Raw genomic sequence first — 16,129 nt, 5'->3', positions numbered from 1 at the left:
CCATTTTGGCGCTCCTTTTTCGCTGCGCGGGGAAGCCTCGTGGTCTGGCCTCTGGGACTTCCATACGCAGTGAATGGTGGCGGCGGGAAAACGGCCCCTTGAGGGCCGTTTGTAACCCACCTGTTTCTATTTTCTAGCGTCTATACAATTTTTTTTAAAAAAATCCTTCAAACCAGTACAAACCAGTACACTCATTAAGTTTCACAAGCAATGGGATTCATCCAACTGGTGCCACTTTACTTATTGTTCCAGTGAAATTAATAACAAGGTGGTTTTTGACAACTGTCCCACTGGACTGTTATGCTGTTTCCCATATGCTGATTTAAAGTATTACAAAATCCTCCAGAGTATATTTGGCAATGGAACAGCAAAGAAAATACTTCCAAAGATCACCACTCTTCTTTTAATGATGATGGAAGCCTCTGCTTGACCAAACAGGATTCTGCCAACAGTGTCACTAAACAGACACATCCTGTTATCTCTAATTTGTTGTCTAAAATATCATTGTTTCAAATGCATTTCATTTATTTACCTTTTAGGATGTGATGAATGAAAATAGAAAGAAAAGAATGGAACTCACTTTTTGTCAGGTGGTGGCTTGACTCCCACTGACAAGGATGCCATAGCTGTTACAGTTTCTGCTTCTTCATTCTCACATTTCTGTGCCTCTATCAAAGAATAGCTGACTGTTGAAGCATAACGCTGGAGAGAGTTCCAGTACTTACCTGAATTAAATATGAAACAGCATGCCATTAGAAAATACATTACTGACTGTTACTGCTGGTATTGTGACAGAAGAGTTCTCAAGCATTATTCATTACTACTACTACTACTACTACTGCCAGTCACACAGTCTCAACAACTGTCCAAATACTATTCCACATAGCACCATTTACAAGGCTGTCTACAAAATAAAGGTTTAATTATAGAATTACAATTCAGTACTCACTTTGAATTTCAATGACCTTTTCAATAGAATGCACTGCATTTGCATTTGCCCTTTGCTGTAAGATCTTTTCAGGAATAGGATCAAGCTGAAATTATAAATAAATACATATTAGCCTAAGAGTATTTTTAAAACAATACCCTTTCTACTTTTTCTTGCTTCAAGTTTATATGTAACAACTATCACAAATATGTTATCAAAGCTGTAATGCTGGCAGCTCATATCTACTATGCGTGATGAATCAAAGCTGATGCCAAATAGCATTGCATGCATGCTGTATGATACATTGTTGTACTGATCCTAAAACTTTGTGTGTAGATAGTGCTTTGACTGACCCCTTATCAGCCTTACCATTTAATTCACTTCAAACTGTAAGGAAGGCTTAACCCAGTGAAGGAAGATGTAACAAATAGATGGCTTTCATGGATAGGAAGTAGAATACCCAGCTGTCAGGAAAGAAGCTGGCACAGTGAAACGTAACTAAAGTGCCACTGTCAATAGATTGTTAAGCAAGTAGTCGCCTACAATAACAACAACAACAACAAAACCTCATGAAGACTATCTGAGCAGTGGACTAATCCTCTCTTCAAGCTGCCACCCCCATTCTCCCATTCTTGTGAATATCCACCTGCAAGCAATTTTGATGTAACAGTGTGGAACCCTTTCCTCATTTCTCTAAGACAAAGATAGAATATGACAAGACATTCAACAGGTTATCTAGCAACCACCATATACATATACTGTTATCCCTCAGCACACTGAAAAATAACAGATAAATGTTCCTTTCAGTGTTTCATACTCCTTGGTGTAGAATAAACTTCGTGTAAAAAGAGAAACACATATGCAGCAGATTGGGGTGGAGAAGGAAAACCAACCAATGTGACAGACTACTTATCCCTGCTCTAAAAAGAAAATACAGTTCTTCTAATACTAATACCTTTTTTAAAAGCAGAACACAGTTGAATCATAGCAATATCTACAACGCCCTCTCCTGCTTCCACATGATCTACTGCTCTTGTTTTTCTATCCATCAACAAAGGACATTTTAATCCCTACACAGAAAGGTACTGATTATATCCTGACGGACATAATATTTGTATTACAAGAAGTTTAGAATATATACAGATTTATGGCCAGATTAGTCTTCAACAACCTATCATGACACTATCTCCTTTTCACCTGTAGCTTCCTGAAGTGTCATCTGAGATATCTCAGTCAGGCTTTTAGTGTGAGGAGCAATTCTGAAGCAATTCCAAAGCTGCTTACTTTACGAAGCTTCACTCACAACCAACATTTTCCACAGCAAGCAGGCAAATGAGCAAGCAAGCAAACAAATAAATGACTGTAGGAACTGGTTGTCTCCTCAACCCACTTTAGGATTTGTAAAATGGAAAATACTGTCTCCATCTGAGCAAAATTCTTGACTTGAATTTTTAAACACACAATTGTCTTCTACCTATAATAAATATTAGGATGATAGAAAAGAAATGTTAAGGGCTTGTAAGTCTGTAGAATTGTATGTGCCATCTACACCAATATTTTGTACATTTTATACAGGATGCCAAATAGAATAGCTAATCCTTTGATAGCATGCAGTAGAGCTCACAGTGAGCCTGGTGAAAGACTGGAGGATTAGGATGGCAACAGGAATACCACATTTCTGTTCATTACAATTGTTCTGGAACGTTCACTGTAACAAGTCAATTGGCAAGATCCTGAAAGGACTCCACATTTAGAAAGTTAATTCAATGAACTTTGGAAACAGCAGCAAAAGTCTGGAATAACACACCAACATTTTGTTTGGCAGCACTAGTGTCACATTTGAGGCAGATGGTTTAGCATCAAAATTGGATCAGATGTAAGTACTGGAAGTTTACTGGAAGTAAAAGACTGTAATGTTGATTTGGTCCCTAAGGATGGGTGGCTTACTCATTGCAGCAAAATGACCTTTGGTTTAGGGTAGCTTTGTGCAGATACAGAGATTTATGTCACTGGTCTGCTTTTTGCTTAAGAAGGCCACTGATTTTTATTCTCCTATTCTTACTGGCCTTTTGGGTAAGAATCTATTCAGGAGTTGTGAGACTCATCCCAAATTAATGAAGCACACATTTCAATCAGAAAACTATTGAAGTTAACTATCGAAGTATATAAAATGTCCTGCATTTTCAAAGTGTATTTGGACATTTTTACATTTAGAGATGACACATCAAGAAGTATAGGAAAAAAGTTTCTGAGGGTTCAAGTAATAATAATATAATAATAAAATTTATTTGTATCCCGCCCCTCTGAGAACAATCGGGGTGGCTAACAAAGTTAAAGTAAGTAACAAAGTGCTTTGACTGACCCCTTATCAGGGGTTAAAGTTAAAGTAAGTAAAGTAAGTAACAAAAATGTACTAGGCTCTACAGGGGAATACACAACATATTTCACTTAGGGGTGAAACAGAAGGTCAAAATAAGCAGGTTTCCAGCTGACTTCAAGGCGGGGTGATTAGATCAATTATCCAATTATTAGATTCAAGTTTTGCTTTGTTTCTGTTTTGAGGAGTCATTAAATGCAAATGCATTTAATAGCTGATCTTTATTTTGTTGTTGTTGGGGAAAGCATGTATCATTTTACCACTGGTGAAAGCTGAACTTGAACCAGTTTATGTGTTGCCTTGATTCCACAATGTTCTTAAGATATAGCTTGTATGCTCAAAACATGAAGCATTTCTCAGGCAGTGCCTGAAAATTCTTAACACAACAGTTTACAAACGCTAAAAAAAGGGATGCTGGCATTCATGCAGCTCAGCTATTCATTATTTTTAACTAGCTGAAGCAAAAGCAAGATGTTATACTAATGCCATGCATTATATGAATAATGATTATTCAGCTCTTCCTTGTATTCAGATTCATCCACTCCAGTGTTTATCAAAAGCATGTAGCAAAGGCACAAACAGTGCTTCTTGTATCTCTTGTTTTTGCTTAGTAGTTTCTGAAACACTTCTTTCTTGATTAAAGTGATGGTTTTATATGTACATACACCCTAACAAGGAGTTCATAACTAACAAAAATATGTCTAAGGGACCAGCCATGTCTAGTGCTAAACTTGACCATAAAAGCTTCAATACAAGTATATCACAGGTATATTAGATTATCTATTATTTGCACCAAGAAAGATATGTCGGGGAGGGGGGGATTTTAAACTTAGCAGGAAACAGGAATATTTGAGAGAAAAGGCACAGTCATTTAGCATTCCTTTCTATGTTCAGCTAGCTCACTATGGCGGGATACAAACCGCCGCTTTGCGGCGCTTCCCCCCGGCGCCATTTGCTCCGCGCGGGAGCCGCAGCAGCCAAACCGCACGGAGCAAAAAAGAAGCTCCATTTCGGAGCTTCTTCTTGTGGCGTATTGATGACGTCACGAAGCGCCACTGGTGCATTCGCGACGTCATAGGCGCCGCGACATGTCTGGACGCTATGCGTCCAGTACGTAAAGATGGCGGCGCCCATGTGGAAGGGGCGCCGCCATCTTGTACGTATTGTATACGTACTAGGGTTAGGGGGGTGCGGAAGCACCGCCCCTTCCTAACCCTAGTACGTATACAATATGTACTATATGGCGGTGTGTATCCCGCCAATGTAAATACTCTACATAGCTTCTTGTGAGATACTGAATTATGGTACTAACAATACTGGACATATAAAATGCTTGTTCTTTACAGTCACCACCACATTTTTAAATGTGGAATTGATTCAACTCACAAGAGCAATAAATTATAATAAGACTTGAACAATTCGGACAATATAATATTAAGTTTTAAATGCCTGACAAAAAATTCTTAGGGCTACAACTGGATTCTATTAGTATTTTATCTTAATTGCCAGATCATTTGGCTTTAATTCAATATATATATCAACTTAACTTTGCCTAGATGGACTGTCCTATACTGCATCATGTTTACTTTTGAGTAAGAGCTAACAATCTTGATTGGACTTAGTCCTTAATGTACATAGGACTGCAGCCTTAATTTCAAGTAGGTGTTGAAAACAATGATAGGAATATGTCTGAAAGTGTTTCAGGTCCAATAGTTTCACCTCTTTTTTAGAAATGTTGCCAGCTTCCTCAGCAGCCTACTGTACACAGCCAGTTTTCAAAGTGCTCATGCAAAACTATTTAACATGTTGCAGATCACACTTCAAAGAATTTGCACACAGCAGTACAGTCGCCCCTCCTAACTTGCGGATCTTGGACCTGCGGAGGGGAGACCACTGCTATTTTTAATGGGGCATGCCCTTGCACACACATCCATGGGTCTTTTTCCAAAAGTGGCAACTATCCTCACCCAAGCAGTTTATGCAATATGTCCCAGAAGTTTTAATGTGGATTTTAAAATGGTTGTTACCACTGGCATTGAAAAAATTCTTTTGGGAACAATGGTACAGTGCACCCTTTGTTTACGCGGGGAATCCGTTCCAGACTTCCCCACATAAAACAAAAAATGCTTATGCTCGATTCCCATTTAAATGAATGGGGCTCGTGCACATGGCAGCGCGGCGGCACATGCATGCACCATTTGTCCCTATGGGATGCACCGCCTCTTCCTCCCCACGCGGCTTTCAGCATATGCTGAAAGCCGCGTAAAGCACACCCATGTATGACGCAGGCGCACTGTAGTTGGGAAAGTTGGTAGTTGCTCTCTGGCAACTAGAGACCCTCATCAGATGGCAATCTGCCAAGAGCCCCCTTAGTCATAGAGCTGGTCCTGCTTCACAATACCAGAAAGGCATTACTTTTCTAGTTATGAGCTCAATTTCATATCAGCCTGTCTAAAAAACACAAATTTGGGGCAGGGATATTGAGAGTCAGTTTAGGACTACAAATTCTGAATCCCTAGGTTGGGAGAAAGGTGGAAAATGGGAAAATAATAATAATAATAATAATAATAATAATAATAATAATAATTGTGGAGAAAGGAGGTCAAATCCCCACACAGGTATGCAAACTCACTGGATGGCCTTGGCCAAGTCATACTCTTTCAGCCTCAGAGGAAGGCAAAGGCAATCCAATCCCCCTTTGGCCAGACTTTGCCAAGTAAACCCCAAGATAGGGTTGACTTTTTTTTTTTAATTAAAATTTATTAATACATTCTAAAACAAAACATGACAACAAACAGTACACCAAAACAACAATAAATAAAGGCAGTAACCGAGATAAGGCCCTGAAAAGTATAGATAAAAGCTGTATTCAGGGATCCTGAAAGACATCTTTCCATAAAAATTTACGGTAGCTAAAATTGGGGGATGGCTAGAGACTAAATATTGCTGGATGTATTCAATAAATGGGTGCCAAATCTTATGAAAGGTCAATCCAGAGTGTAAGCCTCTTGCTCTGTTGTTATTATCTGCCATTTTCTCCATTAACTACAAGTCCCAGATTCTAGTCCACCATCCTGCAATATTCAACTCTATTTCAAGCCTGGCAACAGCCAAAAGCAAACTAATACAGTAGTTCTTTATGCTGCAGGAGTTTATTTCCATTCATAAAAATGGAGAACAGGAGCAGGAGTGGTGATAATTGTATACTTTGTTTAGTAATCTTGGAGATCAGTTGTAAAATTTCTGTCCAATACTCATGCACTAAGGGACTTCACAACCCCTCCAGAATTTTGGATTAGCATTGGTAGACATATGAGCCAATTTGACTGGGGTGAGGTACCATTGATGGACCAACTTGATAAGTGGGCGAGGATATTCCTGTATCTGAAGCAGTTTCTTTAATAATAATTGTATCTGTATTATTTGATACCAGTTCTGTTGACCAGGGCCCAGAGTACTAATTAGTTGCTCCGCTGTGATGGTTGTCCCATTGTGGAACAGGTCCCTAACTTTATACAGGCCACAAACCTCTCAGCCTCGAAACTGTGTATATTTTTCTGGGCTCTGGAAAAGAGGATGAGTAAGAAAAGGCCATAAAGGGGAAGGGTAGGGGGTCAAGAGATGCCTCCATTTCTTCCACAAAACCAAGGCAGTGAGCAAAAAAGGGTTATAACAAATTTTAGTGAATTTATATATAGATTCAGAAAAAAACTGATCAAAGGTAGCAGGAGATGCAGTGTTAACTTCAATGTCTACCCAATTGGTCAGACTATTTCTGCTAATCAACTGGGTGATCTGCCTTAGCTGAGAAGCTTCAAAGTAAAGATCAAGTTTCGGAAGTGACAATGAGAAGTCTGGGCGCTTCTCATTGAAAACTAAGTAGGTCCACTAACTTGGTGCAGCATTTAAAGTATGAGTTTGGTGGTCTCAAGGGAATCGTTTGAAAAAGAAACAGTAGTTTTGGCAGAATGAAAGATTTAACTAAAGCAACATTGCCCAAAAGGGAGAAATGAAGTGACCTCTAATGAGCCAGTTTTGATTTAATCCACTTAGTGATTGGATTATAATTGTGAGGAATAAACTGAGAGATATCTCTTGTGATGATGACCTCTACATACTTTAGACCCGAGGGATTGATTTGTATGTGTGTCAGTCCCTCCCAAGAGTGCTGGGTTTTAAGAGTTGCATTGAGACAGAGCATCTTAGATTTCTGATAATTTATTTGGAACCCAGAGAACCTGCCAAACTGTTTCAATACTTTATCAATCTCCTTGAAAGAATCAGGTAAGTTTTTAATGTAAAGCATCATGTCATCTGTGTAAAGCCCAATTTTATGCATAGTCTTATTGATTTCTATCTCTTCTATCTTGTTGTTGTCTCTGACCAATGCTGCAAGAGATTCCAATGCTATTGCAAAGAGGAGCGGGGGACAAGGGACAACCTTGCTTGGTGCCTCTTTGCAAGGTGAGGAATGCTGAGTCCTCCTTATTTACACATATCATTGCTTGAGATCCCCAATACAAATTTACAAAGGGAATCCAGAAGTTAGAGTTCCTAAGCAAGGCAAAAAGATAGGGCCATTCAACCATATCAAATGCTTTAAGGGCATCGAGTGAGACAAGTGCCAGCTGCGGCATAATGTATAACATCTAATGTTCTCCTGATGGCATCTGACAGTTTACGCCCAGACATAAACCCAATTTGGTTCAGATGGATATAGTCAGTGATGAAACCATTCAATCTGGCAGCTAAAATGGAAGAGAGCAATTTGGTATAGGGTTGACTTAAAGGTAAAGGTTTTCTCTTGACAAGTTTGTCTAGCCATGTCCAATTGTAGAGGGCTGTGACCATCTGTTACTAAGCCGAAGAGTCAGTATTGTCAAAGACATGTGGCTGGCGTGATTGCACGGAACGCTGTTACCTTCCCACCAAAGTGGTACCTATTTATCTACTTGCACTTTTACATGCTTTTGAAGTGTTCGATTGGCAGAAGCTTGGACTAGAGACAGAACCTCAGTCTGTCACGGGATGCCTGGGCCTCAACCTGCTGACTTGCTGATCTTGCAATCATCAGTGTGTTAACCACTTAAGCCACCATGTCCCCTGAAGGGTCCCCTAAGAGTTGCTTTAGGGTTGGAAATTTCTTGGAAGGCACACACCAACAACTGCGATGGAACCAAGCTTAAATTCTCAGTAGGACCGAGTTTTATAATCTAAAGCAGATAGCCTTCTACCTTTGAGTAAAAGTTTACAATCCTTTGACCTCATGTCCTCATGGTTCTCTTATATGCTGCCTTGAGTTTCACTTATATATTCTCCTACAGGAATAAACAAAGTATTTCAGTGGAAAATATATCATTGCCTGAGCTAATACTAGATATCCCTTTTAGCTAAAGATTTTTTTCAAACTGGGGGACTTCAAAAACCAGTTGGGGAAGGGGGTCCGTAAAAGAACAGGAAAATGAATGGAAAATTCTAATGTGTAACTGTACATATATTTATGAACTACAGCTTCTGTCTGTAATTTTCAGAACTTGCATTCTATGGGGGATTTTATTAGAAAATGCAGAGTAATTAACTCTTTATTTAAATATAGTATGATTTATTAAATTGCTTTGTGCATTAGCACAATTTATTATCATTCTTGTACTGAAAATACAATCAACCGATGGTTTTAAAAACATGTTCCAGTGTTTGTCTGTTTTTTGTACCACAGTAAGTTTGTGAAAAACATGTAACCCACAATGTATTTACTTTTCTTTATACCTCATTTCCAAGCAAAGCAGAAACACATGCTTCAGAAGCATCACAAATGGCGGTCAGGTCATGGCCTCCTTCTAGGGCCAGAATGATTCTTCCTCCAGCCAGACCCATGAGCTGTTTTGTCAGGTACCCAAAGCCTGTGAAACAAGGAATGAAAGAAAAGGCCAAAATTAACAGAACTAAATTTCTTTCAAAATTTGAAAACATAAATAAGAATGAATGAAACAGAAAGAACAAAATATGTTTGTTCTATATTAAGATGTTTGAAATAAAAGCATTTACAGCTGCTATAAATAAATGTGTAAATATAATTATGCATATTCATTTCAGAACTGTCACAATATTTTATCTTGAATGTCAGCCTTAACACTCTCAGAAAAGTTGACTGTGGGTTACAAACCGCTGCTTTGCGGTGGTCTCCCGGCGCTGCTCTTTGCCGCGCGAGGGAGCCGCTGCTTGCAAACTGCGCAACTCCCTCGCGGAGCAAAAATGGAGCTCCAAAATGGAGCTCCTTCTCGCGGCGCGGCTATGATGCCGCGAAGCGCCGCTGGCGCACTCGCGGCGTCATAGCCGCCGCGACACATGCGGAAGCACAGCGTCCGCTACGTAAAAATGGCGGCGGCCGTCTAGAATGGCCGCCGTCATTTTTTACGTGCAGAGCGCATATTAGGGTTAGGGAGGTGCGGAAGCACCGCACCCCCCTAACCCTAGTACGCGCTCCGCGCGTACTTTCATGCCCGTCTGTAACGGACCATAGCCACTTTTCTTATTCATTATCAATGCCACACGCAGATCAGAGATGTTAACATTTGTAACATGCTTTGACTGCACCTCACATTTGCAGTAGTTACTCTGCTGAAGCTGTTATACAGTCTTGAGGTGACTTGGACCCTGTAATATTGATTAAGAGAACTGTGGCCACTGTGATATAGCACAACCTTTATTTGTTACATCCAATACGGCACCTGTGTTGCTTCTAGAAAAACAAATTAAGATCTTCTGCAGGATCAATTATACCAGCCTTCTACAACTGAATTTCTTCCAAATGTTCTATACTGCAACTAGATTATTCTTTATTTTATTTTAATTAATTGTGATGAGAGTGGTTGAAGGTGATTGTAGTGCAAAAAACCTATAATAATGCGCTCCATGTAAAACTGCCATTGAAGGAATTTCAGATTTTGGAGAACACCACATCTTATTCTGTAACATGCTTGAAGAGATGAAAACTAGCTACAACCAGTATTGAAGCAAATATACTATCCTCCTGTTAAGTTTCCCTGTTCTCTTCAAAATGCTATTTTTATTCACTAAATCTTACACAGAAGAGATCTGCTTATCTCAGGGACTGCTTCTACCTGGATGCCATTGCTCCCCTGATAGGAAGAGCCTACTCTGAGTTGAATCCAGTGATACAGATATGAGTTGATCGACTTGGACTCAAGTCACTTCAATGACTTGACTTGGGATACACATGACTCAACTTTGCAATAAATGACATACTGACTTGACTTGAGACTTGTGTATTTTAGCAACCAACTTGCTGGTCTTGATTCAATAGCATCTAGTATTCATCTGGAAATGTTATAAAACAGAAAATAGTTTTTTTCCTTTGAACATCACCCTCCTCTTCCTTCCATCTCACTGTTTTTTTGCCACTAGTGACATGATGGAAGCAGTACTTTACATTTGCTGTAGAAGAAGCCACCACTTATATGACCAGTGCCCTCAGTCAGAAAATGAAATCAGCTGAAAAGCAGAACCCAGTGTTTCTTTGTTTTTTAGCTAGCAAATGTATTACATGCTAAAAAAAAAATACTGGCTCCACATTTCATAACTGCAAAAAACCCTTTCGTTATGATTATAAAATGCTTTCTGGGCCACAACAATATCCTTCCAGTTTCCTTACCCAAGAATATATTAAGAAGGTCTATGGCATTATTCAAGCAGCAGACAAGACTTGTCCTTAGAGTGCAAAGAGCATTTTTTGGGAGGGCAACAGCAAATGCATTAGGCAATATGCTTGAGGTGAGCATTAGGGACTGTACAGCAGCCTGTCCCTACTGCACATTGGAGAAACCTTCTAAAGCTTTGATTAACAGCACAGCTTTGTTTTAAAAAAGCCTTGTTGAACTTGCCTATGATAATACTGTTACCTAACTTAGTTAGGTTGTTACTGAAACTCTACCTCTCACACAAACACCACCACCTTCTTCTTTATTTCTATTAAAGTTGGCTCCCAGACTTGAGACTTGATTTGTGACTGAACTTGAAAGTTCTTGCAAGGAACTGAGACATGACTTGAGACCTGAAGGCAGAGACTTGAGACTTGACTTGAGACTTGGAGTAAATGATTTTAATACATCACTGTTTGACACTATCAAATACTTTAGGTAGCTGTGAAGAAGAACATGCCTTTTTTCTTCTTATTAAGACCAGTGGCTGAGGTATTCTAGGATGTATGCCAACCCACTGTCCTTTCATGGAAAAAAATGCAAACCCTATTTTTTCAGATTGACTCTTTGGGTTTAATGCTGGTGGATTTTGCTGATGACTTCACTGTGTTGTTTTTAATTACTGTATTTTTATGACTTGACTCACATATTTTATTTTTAAACTACCCCACACCCACGTACTGACAAGCGGAAGAAACAAGTTATAATGATTAGTAAATGAACACAGAACTGAAATAAATTGTAAATACAAATAAATATGCAATCAAAAGTGAAATAAGTGAATTTCTAAAACTTCAGAGGACTTACATTTGGCTGATAGATTATATCCTCCAAGTGGTGCAGGATGACCTTCAACGGCATCAAAGCCCGATGATACCAGCACAACATCTGGGGCAAACTCATTAGCAATAGGCATTACTACTGTTCTGCAACAAAAACAACAGCAAACACATTACTATGCCTTCTCCTTGAAGGGATGTTGGTCTGTTTCAGAGTTCAATCAGATATTATCTTGTCTGATGGCACTTTTAGCATAATATGCAGAACAAATCTAGGGAGGGAAAGACAAGACCAGATGTGATCAAAAGGAGCAAACCACATTGTGCAAGTGAATTTCTTGAGTCCTTTGAGCTTCTTGAGTCTTTTGAACTTTGCCGTTAGCATGCATGACCACAGTAGACTGCCCTGAAGGTTTGTGACTAGTTGCAAAAAAGATGATGCTTTAAAAAGCTACATCCCTACCATTTGTGTGAGAGTGATCATATAAGTCAGTTAACAACAATCCTAAATTGGGTATGTGCCACTGAAATCAATGAGAACTTAACTGTATGTTCAAATCTCAAAGGTTTTAATCTTACAATATTAACATGAAACAAAATTAAAATGTTATGTTTTATTCATGTAAATCTGATTACATTGAAGAATTAGTGGTTTGAAGAAAAAACATCCTTCATATTATGTTATGCATTGTTGTTATGTGCTAGGTTGACTCTGAAGTATGGCAACCCTCTTTTATATTTTTCTTGGCAAGATTTATTCAGAGGTTTGCCATTACCACTCCCTAAGGCCAAGAGAGTGTGGCTTGACCAATGGGTTACCATGGCTGAGCGTTTAGTTGAACCCTGGTCTCCTAGAGACCTAATCCAATCCTCAAACCATAGCACAACACTGGCTCTCATTGTATTGCATATCAAACATTGAGAGACTTCTGGAGGCCAACAACTGGCGAATTCAAGTGCCTTCATGTCTTCTTTGTGGGAATCCTAATATATTCAAATTTGCAAGTGCTGGAAACATGATGTTGTAGCTGATTTAGCAGGGGAGTTCTTAGTTGTTTAATTCATAATCATAAAGTTAAGGAGTACACACATTTGATGCTGTCGTCTGTTATTTCCAAGCCAGTCACACTTCACAAATTTAACTGAGAAGGATTTCTGGGAAGCAACCAGAATTTCAGTAGATACAAGTATAAGTCTATTGTATTTCAACCTCAAATGTATTCTTCTTGGAGAAGTGATGTCACTGAATAAAGATGGCAGACTAGGATTTCCCCATCCTTCTGCATAAAATTTAAGGAAAATTTCAAAGAACTCAAACAGCTTACACATGACATCACTACTAAAAGGACCTCCAATACTAAATTATCAGAGTAGGAATAGGCAACTTCAACAACCGGCAGATTTTGTCCTTTGCACTCCAGCAGGCTGCATTGCTTCAAGTATGGATAATTTCCTGACCAGATGTGTCAGGAAAACTTTTAATTTCTCTATTTTTGGTGTGCATGTGTTCTTTTTGGAGGGCCTGTATGGGGCAAGGTGCAGAACTGAGTAAGAAGAGAATCAAGAAAACAGGAAGACTGGGTATGCTGACGGTAGAGAATGGATTAACAGTATCTTGAGAAAAAGAATCATGGGGCAACTTGCTGTACTTAGGTTTCTATTAGCAGCAGTCTTCATGTTCAGAAGTGGTAGTGTGGTGATAGCAGTAAATTTCACATGCCAACGTGAGCTATTACTGATCCTTTCCTCCAGTCCAGCTGACTTCTAGTTTCACAAGAATGTGTAATTTCACGGGAATGTTTAATTCTAAATACATTCTGCTGCTAGAGAGAACAATTTCTTCCTTAAATTGTTCACATAAGGCAGTTATCTATTCATGTACATCGTAGCCAGGTAATCTAGGAGTTAAAGAAAAGTGTTTTTATCTTTGCCTAACCCAAAAGGATTTTCACTGATTCATCTGAAGACTTCAAAGGGTTTGAATCTGGCATTTGGGCTGGTTTGAATTAGAGCTCAGTTCTATATCCTGAGTTTCCATGTTCATAGTGAAACTGCCTGTTGCTGGATTTCATTAGGGCCAATTTTCTTATCTTCTCTTCATCTTTTGGTTTGATCTCTTGGAAATGCAACGTGGCATTGAATCGGCCAACGTAACAAGGTGCTGCCTTTAAGGCATGCACTGTCTCATAAGGCTGACCAAAAAAAACCCCCAACATAGAGCCCATCCTGCTCACTTTTCTGCTTCTCCAGGGACTATAAATTGTAAACTTCAAAGCCTTTTTTTACATTAAAATCAATAAAAGTGAACAAAAACGCTTTCAAAGCAACTGGTTGGGAGTCTCAGGACACTCAGGACACTATTATCATGAAGGAAAAACCAGAACAGAACAAAACCTGGCATATGATTAAGCAAGTTTCCAATGGAACTTCCAGGTTGAAGGTGTGTGCACATGTCTGTGCATTATCTCTGGAATTACTTTCTATGTATGTGATCAGCCAGTAGCCTTTTTTTATAGTAGCCAACTTCTGTGCTCAGAAAGATACTTGTTTTTCTACACAGCAGCAGGGTGGGGAGGGGGTTAGGAATGACAGCTTGGCATCAGCAGTGTTCCTGGCTCCAAAGCCACAGCTATCCAGGAATGCTGAATTTGTTTGGGCTTCCTCTGCCTACCCTGAAGTTGGCATCACGAAGTAATACAAGAGTCAGTGTTAGCCCCAATAGTTATCAGGAAGCAATTTCTTCAGTTTTGCTTTTGGCTCATGGGGCAGAACTCAGGTTTATCTTCATTTCTCAATGCTTAATTAAATTTTGCAAGCAACTGTTAAAAATGAACAGAAAATTTTGAAGTGTGAGCTGCTTTAACAACAGCAAACAGAAGCCTGGAGGGCAAAATATGCATTGTCATCATCCAGGATCATGCCTGTTTTGTGGGGGAGCACTATAAAATAAAAAATATCTTCTTTTTTGCTCCAATAAGAAGGAACATAAGAAAGGGAATCTGAAAAATCTGTAAATTAATGTAAGATGAAGTCAAGTGAAACAGAACTAAGAAGACTGAAGCATTGGGTTCATCGTTATACAAAAGTGGTGGCATTTTCTTAACTGGCACAATATTCCAGAATTATAAAACAGCTCCATAACACTATAAATAGAAGCAGCAAGTTCTTTAAATAAGCAATTTTGTCTCAAAGGATGTAGCAATTATTAGATATGATGCAACAGGAATCATGATAGTATCCGGCTTGAAATGGTTAACAAGAATCCCAGTTACTAAGTGAAGTGTCTTTGCATAATTCAGTATCACTGTTCCCCTTTTACAGGAATTCTTTTTAGCAAATGTGTTAAGAAATTTAATGGGAGAAAAGCTTTCAGGGCATGCAGAAAGTCAACCTCCAAGGTTGTGCACCCTTTTGCTGCAACAATACACAAACCACAGTGAAGACAGCAGAGCCCTTCCAAAAGTAGTATCTGCCTGTGCTCTCATAATGAAGTGCCAATGCTCTATGAGGGCTGAGCCCACATTGCTGCTCTACAGATGTCAGTTAATGAAACACTCTTGAAGAAAACTGTTGAAGTTGCAACTTCCCTTGGACAATGGCTTCCAATCCCTTGTGTTACAGGCTTTACTGCCAACTGCTAAATTAAAGGGGTTACAGCCATAATACATATGGAAATCTCTGCTTAGAAACTGGCACGTCCACTTATGCTCTCTAAGCATAAAAATGGGGCAGGCAAAGCTATTGGAATCTCTGTGGCTGCCCACTAATATTATGCTTGGTAGCTGGCGGTTGAAAGAGCTGTTATGATATTGCTTAATGATGAAAGACAATCCTGATGCACTTAAATCAATCAGGAATCCAAGAACCTATCAAGTCCAAAAAGGTCTTGAGTAATGCTTCTGACTTCTAAAGATTGAAACAGCTGACTCCACTTTGCAAGGTGCTAACACTCCGATCATGCTTTTTATTTTTAATTGTTGCTCAAATATTTAGGATGCATGCAATGTGGCTATGGCCCACATCCCCCTAGTGACACCCCTGCTGTCAGTCATGAGATACCCCGATCAGGCTGTCAGCCATTGGCATACCTAGTATATTGGACATGCAGTGTGGATCACCCCTTTTCCTCTCTTCCACAGCCATTTTGTGTCTGGCAGAGCTGTTGGCTGGGCAACAAAGGAAGATGACTCGCTTTACTGCCCAGTTATCAGAGCTGCTGGAACTCAAAGGCAGCCCCATCCCACCAGAAGCCACTGATGCCCCTCAACATTCCTGGGTTAGCTGGAGTTGCGGGCCAGATGGGAAACTTTCTTTACTGCCGGGCCAA

General features: G+C 39.4%; 1 protein-coding gene across 10 annotated transcripts in view; it reads right to left on the bottom strand.

Annotated features, from left to right (window-relative positions):
• The window catches only part of HDAC4 (histone deacetylase 4), a 144,841-nt gene that overhangs the window by 5,025 nt on the left and 123,687 nt on the right, over window positions 1-16,129 (bottom strand). For 9 of the 10 annotated variants that reach the window (XM_089477887.1, XM_089477885.1, XM_089477884.1 and 6 more), the window contains 4 exons: window positions 11,831-11,949; window positions 9,072-9,205; window positions 950-1,034; window positions 581-725 (listed from right to left, as the gene is read on the bottom strand). In XM_089477887.1, coding sequence (XP_089334013.1) covers window positions 581-725; window positions 950-1,034; window positions 9,072-9,205; window positions 11,831-11,949 — 483 coding nt within the window. Of the gene's footprint in view, window positions 1-580; window positions 726-949; window positions 1,035-9,071; window positions 9,206-11,830; window positions 11,950-16,129 lie in introns of those variants that run through there. The other variant, XM_089477892.1, reaches the window with a different exon arrangement.

The sequence above is a fragment of the Sceloporus occidentalis genome, unplaced genomic scaffold (assembly GCF_023333645.1).
Source record: "Sceloporus occidentalis isolate IW3139 unplaced genomic scaffold, rSceOcc1.0.p SCAF_12, whole genome shotgun sequence".
Classification (NCBI taxonomy): Eukaryota; Metazoa; Chordata; class Lepidosauria; order Squamata; family Phrynosomatidae; genus Sceloporus; species Sceloporus occidentalis.
This window is presented reverse-complemented; position numbering and strand designations above follow the sequence as displayed.